Source organism: Otolemur garnettii, unplaced genomic scaffold, assembly GCF_000181295.1.
Source record: "Otolemur garnettii isolate 467f Iridium unplaced genomic scaffold, OtoGar3 scaffold00009, whole genome shotgun sequence".
Taxonomy (NCBI): domain Eukaryota; kingdom Metazoa; phylum Chordata; class Mammalia; order Primates; family Galagidae; genus Otolemur; species Otolemur garnettii.
This window is the reverse complement of record NW_003852404.1, coordinates 22,399,243-22,425,571: the sequence shown is the minus strand read 5'-3', so window position 1 is coordinate 22,425,571 and position 26,329 is coordinate 22,399,243. Positions and strand designations below refer to the sequence as shown.

Genomic DNA, 26,329 nt, shown 5'->3' with positions numbered 1-26,329 from the left:
AATCACTAGATACATTATTGATTGTGTGAGGATTTTGTGAAGTGTGAGTCATAGAAAACTTAATTTCAATCTTAGTTGCTGCTTTGCCATCATATAGGAAAAGAAGCATAGCCAATTAATCAGCAGAGCCGTGAAGAGAGAAAAAGGAACAAAAGATGGAATATGGTGAGTAGGAGTCTATTCCTGGCTCTGCAAAACTCGCATCAGAAGAGAGTTTTGGCAGAACAGTATCCAGACTCTGTTCATGCATATTAAAGAAAGCCATGGTCAGACTCTCCAAGAAGGAAGAACAGGAGAAGAAGAGTTCAGTGTCCAAAGGACAAGATTCTCTCATGCAAAGAGTGTTGACTTGGCGTCTACCAACCTGTTCTTGTAAGGCTGGTTCCATCCAGCCTAAAACCAGCTTTATCTGCTGCTGCCACCAGTGCTTGTGCAAAACTGCCGTTGGCAAAGATGGAGCCATCTGAGGAGCTAACTACACTAGATCTATGACTAGAAAAGTTACGATCCTCATCAGATGCAGAGCCCCATCCATTTACCATTGAACCTAAAAACAAATGTAGTTGTCCAGTGAGTTGTATGTACTGGGTAGCTTATCTGTTTGTACACTCTATGCTAATGAGCGAGCAGCTGCGCAATGCCTCGCTTCTCCCTTAATGTCTCATCATGACTTCTCTAGTCAAGTGCATCACCCATGTTTTAGACATTCTTAGTGCAAAAGCATGAAGCCCCCTTAGAACCTGTTTTTGTCTGCAGCACGTGAACAAAACGTGCTCCCTATGGTTGACTTCTTACCATGTCTAAATTATCACATGATCATTTTCCAAACAGGAATTGTTACCTATTATTTTAAGTTACCTATAATTCAAAAATAAACACTTCTGTTGAAACAAATTATTATGCATTTAAACTTATCAAGGATTCCGTTGAAGAAATAATGTGAAGATATTTTGCATTTAATTAAGACTCCCTATGACGATCTGCATAGAAACTATTTCTGTATACTGTAGAAGGGTTACAGTTATATAAACATTTTAAGATAAACGAGTACTCATGAAATAACATCAAAAATGTATAAATAAAAATGAATGGTTACTGTCAAAGCAAATAAACTCAGAGCATAATAAAAGTACATGTTACAAAAGTTATTTTAGTATGTCAGTTCTCATTATGCTTTCTCTGCTTTTTAATCACTTAATGAACTCCAGTTTTTATAGCACTAATATTTATCTTAAAAATTAACTTTTATAATGAATATCATCCATGTAAATATATATTTTTCTGCAAAACAGAACATGGCAAAGGTGGAAAGGAATTACAGCTCTATGTGAAGATTATTGTAAATTGTGAGGATACTGCAAAATAATCTCAATTCTTAATTTTCTACGAAGAAATTCACAATGTTACAGTTTCTTTTGGCTGACAGCACATTGGAATTTAACCTAATACTTCATAAAACGTAATATTACGGTATTAATTTAAGTTTGCATATCATTAATACAGGACAATAGACCACTGAGCATTGTGTTCCCTAAATTTTGTTAGAAGGAGAAAAAAGTATTCATAAAAGGTTAATGCAATGGTACATTTCAAAACTATTAAGAAATGAGTATAATTGTGATGGGTGTGTTACTTAGTTCAATGTAAGCATTTCACATTGTATATCATACAATACTGAACCCCATAAATGCATCAATGTACAAAGTTATGATTTAATAATAGTAATAATAAATTTCTAAAGAAACTAAACATATATTTACATGAAAGAGATGGAAGTCAAATACTGTAGCTATTTCTCTTTTTCTCCAATATTTAGGAAACAACAGTTAGTTAGGGGTGTCGTCATGATGCAGTAATCACAGTCGAGGTGCCAGGAGGCAATAACATGGATTCATGCACTCTCAGGACAGAGAAAACAGAAACTGATGGGACTAGAAAGATTTGAGAAGTTAAAAGGGTGTTAAGTGTAACAAAGCAAGATAGAGTTCTGATTCTATTTGCCAAAGGCACAGAGATACACTTTTTACTTTCCAAACAAATTCCCTTGACACAGGCCACTGCAAGGGCATTGAGATAACACCAGCAACTGAGCCTCCTCGGGGAGAATCATTTCTGGATTAATAATCACAAGTCAAGGACCAACGGCCCAAAATGAAAGAAGAAATGATGCAAGAGGCTTTGCCACATACAGCTGCAGTAGATAAGAAAGAAAATCAAAGAATTTCAGTGAAGAGCCACAATAAGAATATGAAATTCTAAGGCTGAAGTTACTTTGAAAAAACATTTAAAAGCTCACTCCAAGTTCCAAGTGTTGTTTCTGGTATTTCTAAACATCTGCTCTCACTCTCCCAACAAGAATCTCTTTATTCTTCATTTCCAGTTTTATTCCTAACCCCCTCCTGATTTCCTTCTGGTTCCTTCCATTTTTTCTTCATTTTTACCTCCATTATCTATCTGAAGAGCTTATCATACAATTTCATTCCTCTGTTTAAATCCTTACCTAGTTCATCAATGCCACATCCAAACTCCTAATCAGGTATTTGCGACTCTTTAAAATCTAGCCCCGTTTACCTGTGCAGCCCTACCCCGTCTGACAGCCAGTGCTGTCTGTCTCCGTATCTTACCTATACGACATCATTTCCCATTCCTTGGACATATCTCTGTATAGCTACCATAGCCAAACATTAAAATCTAAATCAGATACCATCTCTGTTATTACCTTGATTCCATCCTATCCCAGGGAGACTCATCTCTTCATCTCTATTTTCCCAATGCGATGCATAGTTAGTATATTAGTTTTCACTCTATATTATAATTTGTTGTATATGTGTGTTTTCTCTTCTAGAATTTCTCAGATTCAAAACTGCTGGTAATTAGAAATGATCTTATAGATCATGATCTCGTACATAATTTCTAATAGAAATTCAATATACAATGGCATTTTGAATTAAATTTGTTCAATATTTTTATTATTCACTATTAATTTTATGTGTCATTCTATTTGATATGTAATTTCCTAGAAATATCCTTCTTTTAGTTATAGCAAGAATGTCCTTGTAAGAAGTCTCAGTAAATTTATTAAATAGGGAATATAATGGTAGTTAAATCTGGTTGGCTATTTGGACAGTGGGGAAAGTGATGTAATCATATAAAGTGAGAAAGTAATTACACATACACATGCACATATATATCTTGGTGATTCTTTGATGCACTTCAGTATTGATATTTAGTAATATCTTATTCAATTTGAGATAAAGAATTCCCAGTACGTGGCATTTTATTTATTTGTGTGTGTGTGGGACTTCTCTGTCTATATTCAATGTTTTGTTGTTTTTTGAAAATTCTCTTTTCTCCTCTATACCCAGCTCCAAAGTAATTGGGTCTGTTTGGTTTTATGTCTAAATCTGCTTGCCATGTGGTTCCAAGCTGGGGATCTAGCATACTGACAAATTTAGGCTCTGAAGCTGTAAAACTTAGAAAAAAGTTCGGCACCGCAGCAGTGTCACTAACGAAATGTCATCCTCTGAGATCATTTAACAGAGAAATAGGTTAACTTTTCCATCCAAAATGCCCTGTTTATTTCCCGTGGTCATAAGTCCTTCACGGGAGTTTTTAAACATATGCATTTGTCCTAACATTGATTAAACAAATCGACTACTTTCCTGCCTTTGTGTCTTTGCTCTACCTTTTATTCAACCTTTAGTTCTTCTTAGCATGTCCTAGAAATCCCATTTATTTGTAACATTTTCCTTATGCTTCTCCTCTCCCCCCAGGAACAGAGGCAGCCTGGCAGACAGGGCTTCCAGTGGGTGTGGTCAGTGTGGGAACATCAGCTAGTCTTTCTTTTGAACTCCCAGTAGTTGCACAGAGGCCAAATACATGACTTCCTAGTTGAAGATACGTGCACCATAGACACACAGGGTGCTGATAAATTGGCACATTTTTAAAAAGAAAAACATGTATTAAATTTGTAATACTCATGGGACATTGGACATTGGACTTCTGCAATGATAAGAAGTGCTCAATGTGGCTCCTATGCATTTTTAGTTATTGTATATATTGAGTGTTATCATTTCAATACTGCGTTTCCTTTCTTACAATATGCAGAGTTTTGGGGCACCCTCTGTATTTGGCCACAGCGGCCAGTGGGTCCCTTACTGATCCAAGCTAATCAGAGGGAAGTGCCTCATGTAGATGTGTTTGCCTTTAAAAAGGAGGGTAAGGAACATAAAGAGAAGACATTTTACCTTTCCCTTTGTTTCTGTGTCTCTGTCAATGCCCCCTCCTCTCAATTGGAGTGAGAGGTACGGCATGGGTACATTGGGGGAGAAGATTTTTAAAGGTATTTTCTCACATTCCATGAGTAAAAAATAAACAGCATAGATTAAAATTCTTCCTGCAAAATTGCTAAAATTTATTTAACGTTCACTCTTTTCCCTTTCAGTGTCTACTGTTATTCCTCTTTTTTTTTCTTTTTTTTTTTTATATATTTTTTTTATTCCTCCTTTTTAAGTTGAAACATGAAGAATGAGCTGCTCATTCAGGTAGACAGTTACCAAAAAATTAAAAACAGAAATAAGAAGATCAGATTTGGAAGAAAAGAAAAACATTAATTCAGAAATTTAAACGTAAGTCATTTCGGTGATAACTGTTTTTCTGTTATAAGTGTACGTAGAAACCGAAAAATTACAATGAATACCAGGTGAAAACAACTTAGCTAGAAAGTCTTTACAAATTACCTGCCATCTGTACCTCTCTGACATGTTCTAGCCCAAACATAATCAATACATATTTCAACATTTAATGAAAAATGAATTTGTGTCACAGAGCTAAATTTACTTGTATTTACATTTTCCATCTTCCAAATTTCTCAGGTTCAAAATTGCTGAAAGACCAAAAAAAAAAATCTCAAATTTATTCAAGCTGTTAAATAAGAAATGCACATAGGACATGAAGTTGTTGCTCAAATGTTACTGAGCAGTGAAATACCAGGATAAAGTGGCATCTTGCTGTGTCTCTATTACATCTTCAGCACTAAAATTAATTTATGATCAGTCATCAATTCATTTACATGTCATTTTATGCTAAGTCCTTCCTTGCTGATAAATGCTTACCCTGAGATACATTAAGCTAGAGTAAAGGCTGTGCTTTGTAATATGACCCTGCTAATTGTTGCATTTCCATTTTTATGAGATACGAAAACTAGCTGTCCCCCATTTTTTCAGCCAATATTTAATCTAAGAAATCTTCCTATTAAGCATTATTTGTCTAACTACCTGTTAAGTTAAATCTGCAGCTGTAAATGTCTTTAGACAAATCAATCCAAATATTGACGTCTCCCTAAAGATAGAAAAACACGTCTAATCTACAGAAGTTCTTTTTTTCACTCACACATACTGAAAATGCTACAATTGCACTACATCCCTCAGAGAGAAAGCTATGTGTCATACAGTAGGAAAAGCTAAATAAACTATTAAAACATCTCATCCTTGGGGCAGTGCCTGTGGCTCAGGGGAGTAGGGTGCTGGCCCCATATGCTGGAGGTGGCAGGTTCAAACCCAACCTGGGCCAAAAACAAACAAAAAAACCCCCACACAAACAAAAAAGAAATCTCATCCTTGGGACATATGATGTCTGTTACATTGTTTTGCTCAGAAAAAAAAAAAATGCACATACAATATTCTTCTTCTTAGCTGTTAAATTTTGAAATATCTATTTAATTTAATTTTAAAGACTTCAAAGCTGTTGAGGTAGTTCAACAAAATGATCTAATTAATTTAGCTTTATCTCCCAAATTTTCCTTAACATTAAACTTATTTTCCTTAAGTTTTTGCAGCAAAAGCAAAGCTTCAGGTGGAAGTTTTAGTAGCCAAGACTCTAAAAGCTGTGTGGTCAAGTCAGATGCTGAGAATGCCAGGTTTTATTCTTTCCATACTGAGCTGGAGTGGGAGTTCCAGTAAAAACCTCCAAAAACATAAAATTGAAAATACAGAGCCGTGATTTCCTTCCCGCCCTGGTGTTCCTGTGGGGTCTGGCGGGGAAGGAGACCTGCCGTGGTTTCCCATAGCAGCACACTCTCCGGCTTCCTTCTCGTGATCACCGAGGCAGTTAAAATCTTGGCTACACGGTCAGGACATTTTCCTCCTGCACTCTCTCCTGTTGCCTTCTGTTTCTTTTCTCCTGGTGGTGTCATTAAATTCAGGAAACAATTACCCTTGACTCCCACCGTGGAAGTTACAGCAAGAAGTATTAAGGGCTTCCCCCTCCCTGTAACCTCAAAGTTTGGCATTTAGGAGGAAATATTAGAAGCGAGTTCTGGGAGACTGAAACATTTCATTTATAGCCAAAAAAAAAAAAAAAGAACGTGATTCACCGTAATAAAAATATTTTTGTATTTTATTACAATCATATAGGTGTATGTTATGAGCATAGGTTAAAGTGAAAATTATAAAGATGGTAAAGAGATTTATAAAAAAATGCTCCCAGAGTTGAATCTTGTCAGCATGGATATCTATAACTAAACAGGGAATGGAAGATGATACGAAGAAATAATGAAAGTCATCTAAAATTAATATTTTGATTAACTGCACAATGAAGATTAATGTTTCTAGAGATAAAATGATATGTTGTATTTATATAAATACATATATATTCATATGTAGTATGCATACACAGAGATCTACATATTAAACAACAGACTAGAAAATTAATTTCCTCCTAAATATGCTAATTCCATGGATGAGAAGAAAGCTGGGTGTGTCCAGTGAAAGAATTATGACAATTTATCTTTTCAGTAAGGCTGATTGATTTTAAACGTCATTCTCTCGCTTATCAAGTGAGTGACCTTGAAAAAGACTTTCCATCCCTCTGCGACTCATTTTATCTATCTATAAGATGAGAATAAGAAGGTGGTGCAGATTAAATGAATTAGTACACATTAAAACTGTGGCATACGGGTCAGAAAACTTTCCTGCAAAGTGACAGACACTAAATGTTCTAGGCTTTTCTGTCTCTGTCACACATTCTGCTTGGTTTTTGTCTGCAAATGTATATTTTCCATTATTGAGATCATGAAATGTGGAAATAAAGACATTACCCACCCCTTTTGCTTTTTCCATTCACAAATTGTCACTACAAAATTCAAGCAGTCCCTCCAAAATTAGTCATTATGAAAACCATTTATAGTTCACGTGCCTGTGCTTATTTCTTTAGCCAGATGGGCTCTGTCCCTTGTTAACTGCTGATAATCCCTAATGTGGTATCTGGAAGGAGCAGTACATCCACGGACAATCTTGCATAATTTTATACACAGGCTCATTAACCCACCCTGGTGTTATCACCGAGCTACCATTTTGATTGTCTTCAGACTTTCTGAGACTGGAACATAATCACTGTTATTTCTATTTAATAAAATGGTCATTAGTTTCATGACAATCAAAATAACTATCAGGGAATTTCAGGTGAACATAATGACTAGTTTACTCACACCACAACGAATTTAGAACTCCATGTAACTGGTGGTAAGATTGGCTCTATGGGCACTTATGATCTTAAAAACATAAAAGCCAACGCAAATAGTGCCTGTTTTATTGTCCACCTCATTTAGCACCATTACAGTGGCCTTAAGTGTCTGAAGAAAACATAAACATGTTAGAATTCAATAGCGTGTTGATGTATCTGCTACTCAGGGTCCCTGTTTTTCTCATTCACGGCTATTCTCCCATGAGCAGGCATGTACTTACAACCTGATTTCCACTCTCATACACAAGAATACATACATATTCCCTGCACATGACGTACCCACACCTGTACTCTACCACATTCACACCCTATACACACACACACCCCTATAGACACACATACTTATAGACACACAAAGCAAATTAAATCTTTGATCACCTTCTTCACAAAGTTATTATGGAAAGGAAAGGGGGAAAAAACAGGAGGAGAGGTTTTGTTTGGCTACTTTTGTGTAGAATGCAACTTCTTTCACTAAAGGGATGTATTATCCGTAGGATAAATTCATCATGGAACCCACACCTAACACCCTGAGCTTTGTACATAGGGCAGTAATTAAGCAGTGAATTCAAGTAGGAAAACAGACTTCGTGTTTCTCAGCAATAAAAGCTTCATTTAGAATGAACATTATCCCAGCTACAGGAAGAATGCAGTTTGCTTGAACTGCAGCCCCGTTAGACAGCCTAACACGTTACAGGTAAATGTGTGAAAGTGCAAGGTGGCATTCTGCTGATTTATAGATAATTTATCATCTTTGACAGTATACTATTTAATAAAAAAGCTTTACAGGCTATAGCTGACTTTTTTTCATTATTGTTGCAATTCTTTTCTGCATCCCTAATGGAAAAGAGTTCAGTATCATTAGTGAAATATGCAAAAATATGCAGAATTTTACCCTGAAGGAGATTATGCTGGAAATTCAGGCAAAGGGGCTTAACATAATAGTGCACTAATAAGTCAGCTCTCCGCATTCAAAGATTTTAACTTTTGCTCTGCAGTATATCTGTAGTTCTTAAATCTTAATTAGCCTGGCACGCAGAGCAGCCCCTGGGTAGGAAGGGAAACTGGAAAGTGAGCTCAGGCATCACGCATTGTGCAATTCAGGAAGGGATGGAGATGGGAACCGGAGGCCCAGACGCTGCTTCATCATTGTCATAACCCAGTTCCCATCACTGGATGCAGAACTCTATAGAGCAAAAGCTGTGGAAGCTGGAAGGCTGTTGGTGTAAAAATGAATTAAGTGAGACTGTGATAAAATACTTCCTAGGACGAAAGATGTCATCAAGGTAAACACAGATATGGGCATTTTCCGAGAAGACCAAATGAAATGCAAAGAATACACTTGAGTTTGTAGTAGCTATGACTTCATAGATAAGAGGCATATTTTTGAATGTCAGAATGAATATCTAATTGAAAAGAAAGACGGAATTTTTACATTTCTCCATGGTCACCGTGCAGATATTAGGATTAAAAATTTTCTAATAAAAATTGATAAATTTAAATCTTTGTAAATACGTTACACATTAGTCTGGGGTTCATCATATGTGAGTACCAATCGAAGTCTTTCACTTAGTGAACAGGGCAAAAAGAAGCCAAAGAAATTAACAGTAAAAATAATTACGATGCTTGGGAAAGGAGTATTTACTGGATCCAGCCATATGAAATACATAAACACGTGCTTTATCTCACTAAACATTTTCTCCACTCTAAAATTAATACCTTGTGCAAACTTAGGCTTATTCTGAAGACGTGCTTATTTTCATCAGTGAGTGATTTTTACAGAGCGAATTATCAAGAAGGATTTTAAGATTACATTCACTTTGTATGTTGTTTCTGGTATACAAAATACATCACTTCTAAAAGTCAAGGTTTTTTTTTTTTTTTGTTTTTTTTTTTTTAATGTAATAGACTTGGTTCCCTCGTAGAGTGAACTTTTCATGAAAGCCCTGGATATAATTGAGTTTTCTTTCATGTCTTTAAAGCTTTTTAAAATTCATGAATTTTCTTATCATTTTTGCAGCAAAGCAAATGTATTTCCAAATCCTTTTTGAATTTTGTGTTTAATATTAACATATTTAAAATGTTACAGAAGGAGATGGAGTGGAATAAATCTTACATAAGAAAGTGTTTGATTTCTGATGCATTTTAATGTTACAAGTAGGTCACTTATTTCTGTTAAATTGGATCCATTACCTGTCACAGAGCTGTCTAGATTGTCCATACTGGATCCAGGTGTCTGGTCCAGGGCTCTCAGGGGCCTGGGGATTTCTAAAGCTTCCTCTTCATCATCGGCATCATCATCTGGAACATCTGTTTCCAAATCAGAAATCATGGCTCCGGACACGTAACCTAATGGTGGAACTGGGGGCTGTGGAGGTTGATTATTGCTTTGAATGTGCCTGGAATTCAAATGACATTGTAAAAAAGAAAAAAAAAAGGAATTCATTAACATTCAGCAAAATTGCAATTCGAATTAAACGGCATGCTATAACAATTAATATTGTGTTCTTCCGTTCCACTAGCTGATTCTGGAGCTGACAGTGCTTTCTCACACATCAGAGACAATGGGCTTCAGATACGTGACTCACCACACGAGGACAACATAGGTCGTTTACCACTTTGATTGGTATTGATAGGATAATACAGACCCAGCAATTTTATAAATAAGATATCCAGAGAATAAGAATATTTGTCACAAATAACTATTTACAGTTGTTTTCTTTCTCTTATAACAATATAAACATTTTGTTCCTAGTTGAGTACCAAAATTCTATTCTGTCTGTGTAACTCGCGATGCCTGCTGGCCCTGATGAAGATAGTATATCACAGGAGGGCCTGCTCTCCAGCCATCCAACCTTGACCACATTCCCCACCCTGTGAGGCTTGCCTCCTGCATTAGGCTGGATGGTTATGTAGAATTTAACCAATGTTAGGGTAGGTACAACTAAGTTATGTCCTAGTAACTATTTGTATGTTGTACCCATCAAGGTCCTAAATTCCTCAAAGGTAGAAGAGATTCATTGCAGCATTCTCTGTATTTAGAGCATTGGTGTATTAAATAAATTTTTACAATGAATGAACAATTCTAATCTCAATGTTATGAAATAAATAGAAATACATTATCAATCCTCTTTTAGAATTTATTAAAATGACATGCCTCAGACCAGGTAGTTAATAAAATGTGAAGTTGGACTGGGGTTCAATTGATTTGCTTAAGAGTTTCTTCTAAACCATAAAAAGCTAAATGAAAGCAACTCACTGCTATTTGTTACTGGCAAAAGGAGTGCATGTATTACATATTTTAATATATAAAGTCTTTAATGCCTTCATACAAAGTATTTAAAAGACTCCTGCTATTTAAGGGAGCTATAAAACAAATGCTAGGTAATTTTACTATTGGCCTTTGAAAGATATGATTTTTTTTCTTTATCATTTATCCCTTTTGCTGGAAGATTTCTTTCTTCCAGGCTTGTTTAATAGTCCTCTCCCAGGTGCCTTTGGTAATTTGTAACCAACTTCAATGTTAACAGGATTCTAGACGACTCAGTGCTAAAAAATGGGCCAGGTGTTCTGGCTCACCCTATAATCCTAGCATTCTGGGAGGCTGAGGTGAGAGGATTATTTGAGTTCAGAAGTTTGAGACAAGCCTGAGAAAGAGCAAAACACCACCTCTACAAAAAATTATAACAATGATCCAGGCCTGGTAGTATGTACTTATAGCCCCATCTACTCAGGAGGCAGAGGCAGGATGATTGCTTGAGCCTAGGCGTTTGAGGTTGCAGTGAGTAGTACATCACCACTGCACTCCAGTCTGGGTGACAGAGCAATATATATATATTAGTTCTGGAAGCTACTTCAGTATCATCAGACCCACATCTTTAATATAGTAGATCAGAAATTTGAGGACCTAAGTTATTACTTGGCATTCATTACAACTTATTAATTGAAAAGTCAGGAATAAAAAGCAATTTTCCCAATGATTGTTACAGAAAATCTTGAGCATTGATGAGCACATGTGGTATAAGTATTACCTCAAGATTTCTGTTTCTGAATTGGGGCTGGAAACAGCCAAGTAATAAACGTGAGGATACAAGTCCATATTTGTACACATGATTCAGCCTCTTATAATGGTATAGACTTTGATCCTGGAAAGGATGAAGCAGACCAACAATCTAGTCCTGCACCACTGATGGCACCTCTCGGTGGAACAGCTACACGTTATGGGACATTAAATGTACTTCTTGACATTTATATGTATCTTCTAGGGACAGACACTGTGCTGTGCACTTCATAAGATCATAGAACAACAGAATTACTGGAGGTAGATCCTGGAGTCATTATTTTTTGAAGTCTTCCTGTGATGCTGATGTGTGACTCAGATGGAGAGGCGCTTCCAGACCTGAAGGGCCAGGTCCCAGCTGAGCTCACAGGGGCTCATTGTTCCTACACATGGAGTCAGATAAGGCATGCTAGAAGATTGCTGGATTGAGTAGAAATATATCCAGAAATAAAAAATGGGGTCTATCTAGTGGGAACTCAGAGAAGGTGGAGATGAACTAGTTTGCTAATCCATTTTGCAAATATCTATGAAGTACTAAGTGGGACACTCTCCTAAGTGTGGAAAGATAGCAGTAAACAACTCAGATGAAAATCTAAGCCCTTCTGAATAATAAAAGCTAAGACATAGGAAGGTACTTTTCTAAATACTTTAAAAATGCAAACTTATTTAATTCTCATAAAAACTATGATATGTAATAAAAAATTTAACCTTGACCCAGGAGAGAGTAGGCATTTTCCCTCTACTCCTATGAAATAATCTCTAAGCCCTTAGAATGTCCTATTTGACACTATTTTGACAAAGTGTCTTTGTTTACCTGGAAACTTTAGACTACTCTAGAAAGTAGAATGATATAATTTATGGTAGGGCCTTGGCATGGTATCAGCTCAACCTCTGGGGAAGCTGGAGACTGAGTCAGCCCTGTCGGTATTCAATAGCATATATGGGACACAGCCCAAATGAAGCCTTGGAAACTCGGGACTCATGTGCAGTACGCCCTGCACATGGTCACTGTCTTTGCTGAGACTATAACGCCATCCATGACTCCACTGAGAGCCAACAACTGCTCTTGGAATTGTCCTGGCTTTATCCCATGGACCTCTTCTCTAGAATGAATTTAATCTGTACCTTTTCACTGGGCAATCTGTAATTTTGCATATAACAGCTTTCAGTGAGTTCTATGACTTATTCTAGAGAATTTTTTGAACTTCAGAGAGGTCTTGGGGACCTCTGAAGCTTGTACTTGGCCTTAGATATGAGGGTGTCTTGGGGACTGCCTTCTAATTTCATACATGAACTAATTACAACTCTCACTATCATTTAATGTGTGGGGAAATGTGTTGCCCGGAGTCATATAGCCAGGAAGACAAGTTCACGTCCGTGGCAGTGATCCCCATCCTGGCAACCCCTGTTCAAATCCGAGGCTACCCAATCAGAATCTGGCTGGAGGGTGGAACCTAAAGCATCAATGTATTTTAAGGTTACCTTGGTAATTCTAAAACACTAATCTGAGAACCCTTGAGCTAGAGTCTGTGCTTTAAAGAACTAAACTGCACGGCTTCATTCATTAACTTGAAGGGAATTTTATGGCTCTTTAAACAATTGGCTTCAGTTATTTATAAAAAGCAGTTTGATGTAAAAAGTACACTGTTTAACAGTTGATTGCTTTTGACTTTAGAGGAAACACCTGATTGCTGTTTTAGAAAAAATTTTGAAACCTCTGGTCCCAAGAGAAGAGACTGTTTGTAATAAGCTTCATGCGATTTCCTGGTTTTCTCACCTCTTCATATGCATTGTTAGCGCTATCTTAAAAGTAAATAGTTATTAACACTGAGAATAAGAATTACCTCATTATCGGTTTATCTCAATAAAATACAAATACTATATCAAATAAATTACTCTGACTTCAAGCACAGGGTATAAATCAACAGAAGATAATTGGAGGTATGTTACTGCAATTTCACTTTTAAGAGTCTAGACTTATATATCACTATTTGCATGAAGTAAGGTCAAATAAGGGAAAAAAAGCTATAAAATTGTTGGAATTGGTCTCACTTATATTTCTGCCATATGTTCGCAGGATACCTAAGTAATTCCCATCTATAGTTTATGAAAGTTGTATTTGAAGTTTTTGACTTGTTCTTGGAGATTTTTTTTGATGCATTTACCCTTACTAATATTGTTTCTTTTTCTGTGTCATTTAATTCCTCCTAAGGAGGGCCTTTCAGTAACTGACACTGACCATATGTGATTTGCAGAAGCTTAAATTTACATATTCATAACCACATACAGAATTAATCACAGACACTTTGAAGAATCTAAAAGGACTCCTTTATTATGACATTGGAAGGGAGTTCAAGGACAAACTATTTGAAGCTAAACCATAAATCAGAAAAAAATTCTGGTGTAGTCAATGACCCTTTAGCCTAAATTCTACAGATCTGAGCTCTTCACTCTCTAACTATGTGACTTTTATCAAATTATTTAACATTTCTACAATCATTTTCTCATCTAAATGATTAAGGAGTCATACAAAATTGCTTTTAACCCTAGCTGTGTAGTTCTATAAAAATCTCCTGAGAGGGGCGGTGCCTGTGGCTCAAAGGAGTAGGGCACCCGCCCCATATACCAGAGGTGGTGGGTTCAAACCTGGCCCCGGCCAAAAACTACAAAGAAAAAAAAAATCTCCTGAGAATTCACATGAAAGAATATTTCCATGAGTTGAAAGCATGGTTCCCTTGACTTAGTAAAGATATTTACCATGTTTGCTTTGCTATATCAAACTGATAGGCCCTTGTCAACTCATCCAGGTGAGCCTGTAGCATGGGTTGCATCTCTTCCCGTGGGGATGGAGTAAGGGTCGCAGTGGACTGCTGTCCAAAGGAGATAGCAGGAGAAGAAGCCACACCTCGGACGGGAGGTGTAGGGACTCTATCATCGTCTTCTTCCAGTTCATCTTCCATACCTTGGTGTAAGTATGTTTGCACTGGTAATGGTGGGCACCAGCTATCACTGTCATAACTGAAATTAAATGACAAAAATATGCAAATCGACACTCACAGGTCCACACACAATTACACTGACAATAAAATAGCAGCCAAATGGTTTCTAAAATCTTCTCAGTTTATTTCCCCCTGATCAAGTTATTGGTGGTGCAACCATAGTAAATCACCTGGCTGTTATCTCAATTTCTGGTTGTAATTACATCTGTTATCTCAATATCTCAATTTATTCTTAAACATCTTATTAGCTAATTGTTACCCCACAGTTACAAAAGACAATAACCTCCTAACAAACTTACTCATGTGAAAAATCCAAATTGCTAATTAACAACAATTAATGAATTTAGTGCTTGTAAATTTAATTACTTCTTTCTCATCTTCACACTTGTGCACCACCAGAATATACCAATATACCTGATCAGCACCTAAGAAGTGCTGAAGAATTTTATTTATTCTTTCCTTTCACATACCATGTCATTTCTTAATATTTTTGATATAAAATATATTCAATTTAATTTTGATTCTCTTAATTTTCTCAGTGAAAACTATGTCCCTTTTATCTTGATGTTAACTGCAAAACATAAAATAGAAGTTCAAAACCTGGGCCTATGAAGTATATTTTAAAATTAACAATATCTTTATTGTAGTAAAAACATTTAACATGAGATCTATCAATAGATTTCAAGTGTAAAATACAATAAGTATTTCAAAACAATAATATTTAAGGGACTCTGGTCCAGGAATATAGAAAATGAATTCAAAAAGTCTTAATTGTGACACAAAATCAGTAGCATTTCTATTATATATTTTCTCTGGTCCTATGATTTTTAGAAATCACATCAGTCCTAACATATTCTTAAAAAGAGAACTGAGGATAAGATAAACAATACTATTGGATTTTTTTTATTACAAAATATTAAGGGAGTGCAACTGTTTTTGTTACATGAATAGTGTTTATAATGCTTTAATCAGGATACTATGTGTGCCCATCACCCAAATAGTGATCACTGTATCTGTTGGGTAGTTTTTTACCCCTCGCCTCCTCCCCATTCTCCTCTTCTTGATTTCCAATGATTTTTACTTCTTTCTTTTCCCATGCATGACCATCAATTATACAGAGTTGTCTTAAAAAGTCCCCCTCTTCAATATCTCATGAATCTTTCTCTTGCCTATGGTACATTCCTACTTCACAATCACAGATCACTCTCTCACCAGCTTTCCAAGTATCTGGGGATGTCATCTTCTCTTCCACCTTTTGTACCATAGAGGCAACACAATTATATTTCTAAATTCTTTGTTCACATCATATCTATGCTAAAATTGTTCAGTGATTATAACTAACATAAGAAAAATTACAAACTGATTAGCTGGACTTAAACTTCCCTGTCTGCTCAGCCTGTTTTTCTAGCTAAATTTCCTCAAAACCAGCCTACTCTGTGTCTTTCTTAAACTCTTGGTCTTTAAATGACTGTTCATCATCTGTTTAAGAGCACCTGCTCTTCCTTCAACACTCACTGTAAGGGTCATCAGTTCTGGGACACCCTCTCCCTCCTTCATTAGGAAATGATTATAACAACATAATGCTTACATTTTGATATTTCTTATATTAAGATTATTTGTTTATATGTCTCCTTTCTCTCACTATTCTGTGCGATCCTTAAACCTAATATTGCCTATGTATCTGTACGTGGAGATATTCATCAAAGAATTTGAAAACAGAAAACTGACTAGTTTTTAACTCGCTTACTAATTGTCACTCATAAATGTTCAGATGATTCTTCAATATTTTCACTTGAACATCTGTTCATTTATCATGAAAACATGAACATGGATTTATAACAGCTTTATGGATAATTGCCCAGATTTAGAAGCAAAAAAAATGTCCCCAGAAGGCAGATGGATAAACGCACTGTGGTATATCTAGACACGAGAATAGTCTGGATATCACTAGAAAGAATTCAGCTGTTGAGCCATAACAATACATGGAGGAAACTTAAATGCACATTATTAAGTGAGTGCAGCCAATCTGAAAAGGCTACATACCTATGATTCCTAGTATTTGACATTCTGTAAAAAACTAAACTATAGAGACAGTTAAAAGATCAGTACTTGCCAGAAGCTGAAGGGAAGAAGAGATGAATAGGTGGAAGGCAGAACAGTTTTAAGGCAGTGAAAATACTCTGATGATACAATAATTGTGGATACATGTTCATTGTAAAATTGTCCAGTTCATAGGAAGCATAAAAGCACAAGAGAAGTCTAATGTGAACTATGCACTTGGAATGATAATGATGTGCCAATGTAAGTACATGAATTGAAACAAAAGTACTGCTCTGGTGGGGGGTGTTGATAGTTGGGGTGGTTATACATGTGTAGATGTCTGGGATAAATCTCTGTACCTTCTACTCGATTTTGTCCTGGACCAAAAACTTATCTAAGAACAAAATTTGTCTTAAAAAATACTCTGAATTTATCATTTTTGTTTCTGAAGATTATGTTTCAGGAACCTGAATCTAGTTCACAAAACATACACATATATTTCTTAGAGGCAGACTGACAGTTAACAAATAATCAACAATACAGAGTGTTATAAAAGGAGAGACAGAAGGCCTACACTAGTTTTGGGGCTAGGTTAAATTTATTTTCCCAAATCTTAAAAATTTTTCCTTCAAATTTAATTTTACTTTGGACTCCTTTATTTTTATTTCCATGGCTATTTTCCTTTCCTACTAAGGCTATGCAAATAACCTTCTTCCTTCATGAATTACAAACCAAAGACCCTGTTTTAGAAGTCCTGTAGAGAATGATAGGAATATCTCTTTTTGAATCTCTTTTATAATGGAGTATAAACAACAGGCACACTTTAACATGATACAAGTAAAAATTTTTATAAACTAGAAAATAAGATTAAGTTTGTATTCCCATTAAATGACTACACATATGAGTTCCAGTCTGAAGTTAAAAAATATATATATATATATACATATATATATATATATATATTGCCCCCTATGGATTTCATTTTTCTCTGTATTATACGTTAAATGTCTATCACAGTTAGATTTCATTAAAAGAAAAAGACTGTATCACTTATAAAGTTTGTAAATCACTATCCCAGTTAGATTTACTAATTTCAGTTTTTCCATACCATGGATGGGAAAAGAAACCCCTTAGGTTACTTTTGTTTACTTATTCATTTGACTTTTAAAGCATACTATTAAAGTTAAACAAGGAGGCTAATCAAAAAAGGATGCCCATTTTTAGTAAGGAATGTGCTCGCTGTTGTACTTGATCAATAGTTATAATTAAATTTACTCTGTAAAACTTGTTTTTGTGCGAAATAATAGGTGACCTTTCTTTGCATACATTGGCTTATTGCCAGGAATACTATACCTTTGAATAGAGAAGGACCATGCTTATACGGTACATTTTTCAAATGGTAAAAATTAAATATTTTCTAAAACTTCCCTATTCCATAAGAAATATAATATTCTTACTTTTAGTAATCTAATGGAGGTACATGTATGAAACAATACACAGAGAATATAAAAGAGAGAAGAAATATATGTTATGTGTATCATGTGTTAAGGCAAAAAATTGTAATCAGCTATACTCAAGTAATTTTTTTAATTTTTTAAGATAGATCTTGCTCTGTTTCCTTGGCTAAAGTGCAGTGGCATCATCGTAACTCACTGCAACTTCAAACTCCTAGGCATAAGCTATCCTACCTCAGCCTCATGAGCAGCTAAGACTAAAGGTGTGTGCTACAATGTCTGGTAATATTTTCTTTCTTTCTTTCTTTCTTTTTTTTTTTTTTGGAGCAATACACTCTTGCTCTTGCTTAGGCTGATCTTAAATTCCTGACCTCAAGCAAACCTCCTGCCTCAGTCTCCCAAAGTGCTAGGATTACAGATGTGAGCTACCATGCCCAGCCTCAATTCATTTTTTTTCTTATTCAAATATTATCAGGCAAAAGAGAGCCTAACTACATAAATACCATTTTATACACTATGCAAACATACTGCATAATGTATTAAATGACTAAAACATATTTCATTAGCTGTTGCATTTAACTAGAATATAACTTACCACCAATTTTCCCGTGTCTTTTCTACAAAGTTAATCTAGAACGGTGGTTCTCAACCTTCCTAATGCCAAGGCCCTTTAATACAGTTCCTGTGGGTCATGGCCCAAAGGTTGAGAACCACTGATCTAGAATAAGAATGAACAAACACTGCACCCACCTTTGGGATATGCAAAACTGAGAAAATTCCATGGATTCATCTACTTTGTGCCAAAAGAATAAAAAAGGAAAGAATGAGACAGAGAGAAAAGACAAGACTAGGAGAACATGAAAGAATAAAAGAAGGAAGCTGGGACTCAGTGTATATCACATGATGGAGGAGAGTCATGCCCATGGTATTCATGTCTTAATCCATTCCAGAGCAACACATACTTAGGTTTCTTGCAGTTACTGAAGATGAGAAAGTAACAGATGACTCTATAAATTTTATGAACTGTAGCTCTGTTTTTATAGTTTCCTTCACATTTTAAAGATATACAACTTATTTGAGTGACAGAATTTCAACTTTTTCTTGCAGGAACCATAAAAAAGACTGTGAAAATGCTGCTACTGACAAACCAAAGTTTTCTGGCCAATCTTTCCTAGAGAAGTTTTGTTCTTTGACTAACTGTCAGTGAAGTATGATACATCACATTAGCTGTCTTGACTGGTGAATAATGACAAAGATGACAAAAAAAAAAATCAATGTTGCATGTGAACTAAACTTTTTAAAGGCCAGATACAAATACCAAATTACTAATAAAAATACAATGAAGTTCAACAGTGTCAAAAGCTTGTCAGCCGCTAATTGCAATAACAAAACAAAGTACCAGTTTAATTACTGGTACCATTTAATTACTATTGACTTCTTCTTAGCATCATGAGACTATAATAAAAATGCATTAAAAGACAGATACAAGAAGATTGACCAGAGACAACAGCTGCCATGTCATCTAGAAAGAAGGGAAAGTTTTAGATGAAAAAGAAAAAGGCAAACTGACCAACAGAGATCAGGCATAATTCTAATGAAAATGTGCCAGAACCAACAAGAGATTTCACAGGAAGTTTTGGGCCAAACAAGAAGGAACAACATATCAGCAGAGATCAACTCCTGAGAAACTTGGATTCCAGCAAAATGGGGAGGTGGAGTAGTTTGTTTCTCCCTCCCTCACATCTGGGGCAGTCAGTAGGATCCCAAGCTGTTGGAGAGTCTTTCTGCCAACACGAGCCCAAAAGTTGCTGCTACCAGTGAACTGGGAGCTTCTTAAGGACAAAAAAATAGCCTTCCAGATCCCTTGGGTTACTACCCCTCACCACAGACCCAAGCTGAGACAGAAGATGCCATATGGCTTCTCTACCAACTGTGTGCCTTTGGCCTCTCCATGGGGTTTAAGCCCATCTGTTTTCATCTCATTCATTTCCACATAAACATTTCTTAACTTTTTGGCCCAGACTGTTGACCACAAAGGATGGTAGTCCCAGGGATCTGCATGACCCCATACCCTAGAAATTCTCAGTGGGCTGCCTTCTAGAGAGAGAGAGACAGAGAAGACCAGAGTGTTGCTTTTCTCCATTCAGACTCTTTCTTCTCTTCCCCTCCATTGCCTATGGCTGTGAAGAGAGGCAATTGACCTGGGGTTCTCAGAAGCTGCTTCCCCTCTGATGCTACATCCACTACACCAAGATCTCCACAGACAGTGGGTTCATAACTTTCCTCTTAAATCCCTGCAGTGGACTAAGGAGGGATTGCACTGTGAGCTCCCTACTCCCCAGCCCTCCCAATGCTACTTGTCTAGCTGCTCCACCAGCACAAGGCACACCCAGAAGCAAAAGGACTTCGAATATGCTTGAGCACTACATAGGTAACTCAGGACCAGCACACTTCTCTTTGCATGGTTAGGGATTGATCTTTGGGGACAGGCCTGCAGGTGAGATCCTGTACCTCAGGACTTGACTGTGTTGTTCAAGGCACAGAGGATAGATATGTGAAATAATCTTAGAAAGACAAGGGAGCCCATGTGGGCAGAAGGGAAAAGAGTGCAGTGTGGATCCCAGCTGCAGTGTACTCACTGAGTACCCCTCCCCTAACAGGAAGGCTGCACTCTCAGCCCAGGGCAAGGTCCTGGACAGGGAAGCTCCCAGCTGCAGTGCTATAATTGGGGAGCTTAACTAGCTTGAGCTCCTGCCTGCTGACAAATGCCAATGGGAAACTGAAGAGCAGAGGAGAAAGGAGAAGAGCAAAACCTGCTCTGGACAGACAGATTACAAATCTCAGACAACCCCTCCCTGGCAAGCAGATTATCTGCATGAGTGAGGCCACTTCAGCCCTGCTTGGTGGTTTTCCCAGAGCCTAGGAACAAACATTTGGCCCTTGACCAGTCAGCTACATTAGCAGGTTGTGTGGAACCTGACGGCAGGCTCACCCCAGCCAGCCCCAGCCAGTCTCACTATTCCACCTGCCTGCACTGTGGTGGAGAATAAGGACTCGTCGGGAAGTTCCAGGGACCCACATACTACATAGTACTTCTCCTGAGGGGCTAGAGTTAGTTATAGGTCCCCAAAACAAAACTGTAGCTTGTTCCTTCTGGCAAACACACTGAGTGATGGGGAGGTCAATTTGAACAGCCATTTGCAATACTTACGGACTGAATCATACAGGGTGTGGTGGATACTTTACCCACAACCATGACCTTCTATCTGGTCATGGTGGATACTTTACCACAACTATGGTAAAGTGTGGTACCACTTTAAAGTACCACAACCATGACCTTCTATCTGGTGTGGTGGATACTTTACCACAACCATGACCTTCTATCTGGTGGATACTTTACCCACAACCATGACCTTCTATTCCAATATAATTCACACTCTTAAGAAGATCACAGGGTTAGGAAAGAGAAAGGAATCCAAAGACCTCCATTCCACCTCATCAGTGATAGACAGGGATTCTGCCCACATACATAGCTTACTCCTGCTATAGCCTACAAATAACTAGTAACTGAGAAAAACACCACACTAAGGATATCTACAACCAAGGCATCTACCCTGAACCTAGACTGCTATCAAAGTACTCACAGGCAAAGCCAAAGGTTCTTACCCAATATGTGTAACAAACATACCCTTACAAGTTGGGGGATGGAGAAGGAGAAGCCCAATCTAAACAAAAGAAAATTCCAAAATAAGAAGTGAAAACTACTTCAATGACAGGTGATTAGCTCAACAACTCTGTAAGTATGAAAAAATCAGAGAAAAAGGACACCTCCAAAAGGGAATAAACATTGAAATGACATATAAAGAATTCCATAGAGTGGTGCCTGTGGCTGAAAGGAATAGGGCACGGGCCCCATATATTGGAGGTGGCGGGTTCAAACCTGGCACTGACAAAAAAAAAAAATTTCCATATATGGATTATATAAAAACTCAATGAAATCCAAAGGAAAATCAATAATCAAGTAAAAGAAAGCATAAGAGGAATTTTGGAAATAAGTGAGAATATACTAAACAGATTAATATATTTTTGAACAGCCAAATAGAACTACTAAGAAAGAAAAATACATTTAAGTATAAAACACAGTGGAAAGATTTAAGAATGGATTCGGCCAGCCAGAAAAAAGAAATTTCAGAGCTTTAAGACAGCTCTTTTGCATAACTCAGAAATTTAAAACACACACACACAGAATTAAAAGGAATGAACAAAACCTACAAGAAATACAGGATTATGTAAAAGAGTCAACTATAGAAATCATCTCCATCTGTGAAAGTAAGGACAAAAAAACACATAAGGACTGGAAAATTATTTGAGGAAATAATTGAGAAACACTTCCCTAGTCTTGCTAGACAAAAAGCTCAACAAAAACCCTGGGAGATTTCATTGCAAAGAGAAAGTCATTAAGACGTAGTCATCAGAATGTCCAAAGTCAATGCTAAGAAGCTCTTGTGAGCTGGGAGATAAAAATCATCCATTAACATACAAAGAAAATCCATCAAGTTAACTATAGATTTCTCAACAGAGACCTTAAAAGCCAGAAGGGATTGGGGACCTATCTTTTTTAAACAGAACTTCCAGCCTAGAATTTTATACATTATAAAATTAAGTTTCATATACAAATGAGAAATGAAGACTTCTTCAGACTAGCAAACACTGAGGGAATTTGTTAAGACCAGACCTGCTGGGCAGCCCTTGTGGCTCAAAGGAGTAGGGTGCTGGCCCCATATGCCGGAGGTGGCGAGTTCAAACCCAGCCCCAGCCAAAAACTGCCAAAAAAAAAGACAAGATCTGCTGGGCAGTGCCTGTGGCTCAAAGGAGTAGGGCGCCGGCTTCATGTACCAGAAGTGGTAGGTTCAAACCCAGCCCCAGCCAAAAACTGCAAAAAACAAACAAAAAAATACCAGACTTGCCCAGCAAACATACTCAAAACTGTGTTATACCTGGATGAGCACAATAGACAGCTATAATTGTAAAACCTTGCAAAAGCTAAAGTTCAGAGCTCATATAAAACAGTAGCACAAGATGAAAACCAAGGCAACAAGGCACTATACAACAGGATGAAGAGGAAGGCATTTCACATATCAAATGTTAATGGTCTAAATGCCCCATTCAAGAGATATAGACTGAATGAACGGACAAAAAAATGGAAACCAAATATCCACTTTCTCTAGGAAACAGATCTAATCTATAAAGACTCATAGACTCCTAGTGAAGACATGGGGAAAAAAATATTCCATGGAAAGAGAAACCAAAAGAAACCACATGTAGCCATTCTCATAACAGATAATCTTGACTTCAATTCAACAATGATAAAGAAAGACAAAGATGTTCATTAAATAATGGTAAAAAGAACAATTCAACAAAAAGATATAACAATACTTGTTAACTGTATTTGTGCCCCTACCACAGAAGTGTCCAGATTCATCAGGCAAATTCTACTAGATCTATGGAAAGAGATAAACAACAGCATCATAATCGCCAGGGACCTCTATACCCCATGGTCATACCCAGACAGATCATCCAACTAGAAAATGAATAGAGAAATATAGGGCTTAAAAGGGACTGTAGAACACATGAGCCTAACAGATATTTAAAGAACATTTTAACCCCAAACTTCTGAGTATATATTCTTCTCAGCATGTAACATTCTTAAAGATTGATCAGATTTTAAGCCATAAATATCTCTATGCACACAAACTTGAAAATGTAAATGACAAGTTCTTGGAAACACACAATACCTCAAGGCTCAATCAGGAAGAAATAGAACTCTTGAACAGATCAATAACAAGCAACAAGATTAAGCAGAATTTTTTTCTGTTTTATAAAAAGCACTGGATAAAATGGGTTCACAAGTGAATTTTACCAGATCTCTGAGCTGATATCCAGACTGAAGAAATTTTGATTTTTTGTAATAAAGAGAATGAGGGTGTCTTCATCAACTCATTCTGCAAAGTGAATATCACCTTGATACTAAAGGCAGGAAAGGACAAAAAAATAAAAAATAAGAAAAAGAAATCTACAGACCAATATCTCTAATGAATATGGATGTAAAAATCCTAAATAAGAAATTATAAAACCAAGGCAGTGCCTGTGTCTCAAAGGAATAGTGTGAAGGCCCCATATGTCAGAGGTGGTGGTTTCAAACCCAGCCTGGCCAAAAACTACAAAAAAACAAAAACAAAAACTGTAAATCCAAATTCAACATCACATTAAAAACACAATGAAGACCAAGTGCGCGTCATCCCAGGGATAACGTGGTTCAACATATGGAAATCAATAAAAGTGATGCACCACATAAACAGAACCAAAGCCATCTCATTAGATGCAGAAAAAGTCTTTGACAGAATTCAGTACCCTTTCATAATAAAATACCTCAGCAGATTAGTCAAAGGAAGATAATATGCCAAAATTATAAAATCCATATATGACAAACCTACATCCAATGTCACACTAAAGGGAGGAAAGGTTGAAATCATTGTCACTAAGAACTGCCCACTGTCACTGCTTCAGTTTAACATAGTGCTGGAAGTTCTAGCCAGAGCAACAAGCAAGAGAATAATTAAGATTATCCGAGTCAGGAAAGAGAAGCTCAAACTATCCCTTTTGTTAACAGTGTGGTCTTATATCTCGAAAACCCCAAAGTCTCCACCAAGCAACTACTGGAATTAATAAACAAATTCAGCAAAGTCTCAGGTTATGAAATTAATGTATGAAGATCAGCAGCATTTTTATAGACCAATAACAGTTAAGCTGAGAGTCAAATCAAAATCTCAAAGCCATTCTAAATAGCTAGAAGAAATAGGACTTCTGAACAGATCAACAACAAGCTACAAAGAAACTGAAAAACCGAAGAATAAAGTTAACTGAGCAGATGAAATGTCTCTACAATGAGTGCTTCCAAATACCAAGGAAAAAAATCACAAACAGAAAAACATGTCATGCTCATGGATCAGTAAAATTAACACTGATAGATGTTCACATTACTGAAAGTGATTTGCAGATTCAATGCAATCCCTATCAAAATACAAATGTCATATTACACAGATCTGGAAAAATAATTCTACACTTTGTTTGGAATCAAAAAAGAACCCAAACAGACAAACCAAACCTAAGCAAAAGAAACAAATCTAGAGGCATCACATAACCAGACTACAGAACAAAAATAGAGACATAGACCAATGGAACAGAACAGAGAACCCAGATGTGAAACTATCCAAATGCATCCAACTGATGTAGACAATAATGTCCTCTGGGGAAAAGAAGCCCTATTCAGTAAGTGGCGTGGGGAAAACTGAGTATCCATGTTCTGAAGAATAAAACCAGGTCCAGGTCCTTGATTGAGCCTTGGGTTATTGTGTATTTCCAAGAACTTGTCCATTTACTCTACATTTTCAAGTTTATGGACATAGAGCTATTCGTAGTATTTATAGGTGATATTTTATATTTCTGTGTTATCAGTTTTAATACCTCTGTTTCTTTGCTGATTGAGTTTATTTGAGTCCTTTCTCTCCTATTCCTAGTAAGAGGTCTATCCTATTTGGTTTATCTTTTCAAGGAACCAACCAACTTTTTGTTTTATTGTTCCTTTATATTTTTTGTTTAGTTCTCTTACTATTAACAAAAATTAATTCAAGTGGATAAAAGACTTAAAAGTAATGTATAAAGCCATAAGAATTCCAGAAATAAATAAATGTAGAAAAAACTCTTCCAGGTGTTATCCTAGGCAAAGAATTTATGATGAATATCCCAATGGCAATTACAGCAATGACAAAAGTGAATAAATTGAACCTGATTAAATTAAAAAGTTTCAACATAGCCAAGAAAATAATCAATGGAGCAAATAGACAACCTATGGAATGGGAGAAAACATGTGGAAGTTACAACTGATAAAGGGCTAATAACCACTTTCTACAAAGAATTCGAGAAAATCAGCAAGAAACAAAAAAACCTCAAAAAATGGGAAAAAGACATGCACAGATGCTTTCAAAAAAAAAAAAAAAAAAAAACAGACAAGTGGCCAGTAAACATGAAAAAATTCCTGACATCACTAATCATCAGGGAAAAGCAAATTAAAACTACAAAGAGAAATCACCTTTCTACAGTTAGAATGGCTTTTATTATAAAGTCTAAAAACTACAGATGCTGGCATGGATGCAGAGAGAGCAGAACAAGTCATACACAGTTTGTAGGACTGCAAAGCA

The 26,329-nt window shown here is 36.5% G+C and overlaps 1 protein-coding gene across 11 annotated transcripts in view; it reads right to left on the bottom strand.

Moving 5' to 3' along the window:
* Positions 1-26,329, bottom strand: part of ROBO2 (roundabout guidance receptor 2) — a 595,724-nt gene that overhangs the window by 16,558 nt on the left and 552,837 nt on the right. For 7 of the 11 annotated variants that reach the window (XM_023509678.1, XM_023509679.1, XM_023509681.1 and 4 more), the window contains 3 exons: positions 14,336-14,596; positions 9,712-9,917; positions 365-547 (listed from right to left, as the gene is read on the bottom strand). In XM_023509678.1, the coding sequence (XP_023365446.1) occupies positions 365-547; positions 9,712-9,917; positions 14,336-14,596 (650 nt within the window). The remainder of the gene's footprint in view (positions 1-364; positions 548-9,711; positions 9,918-14,335; positions 14,597-26,329) is intronic. The other 4 variants (XM_023509683.1, XM_012801583.2, XM_023509685.1 and 1 more) reach the window with 1 other exon arrangement.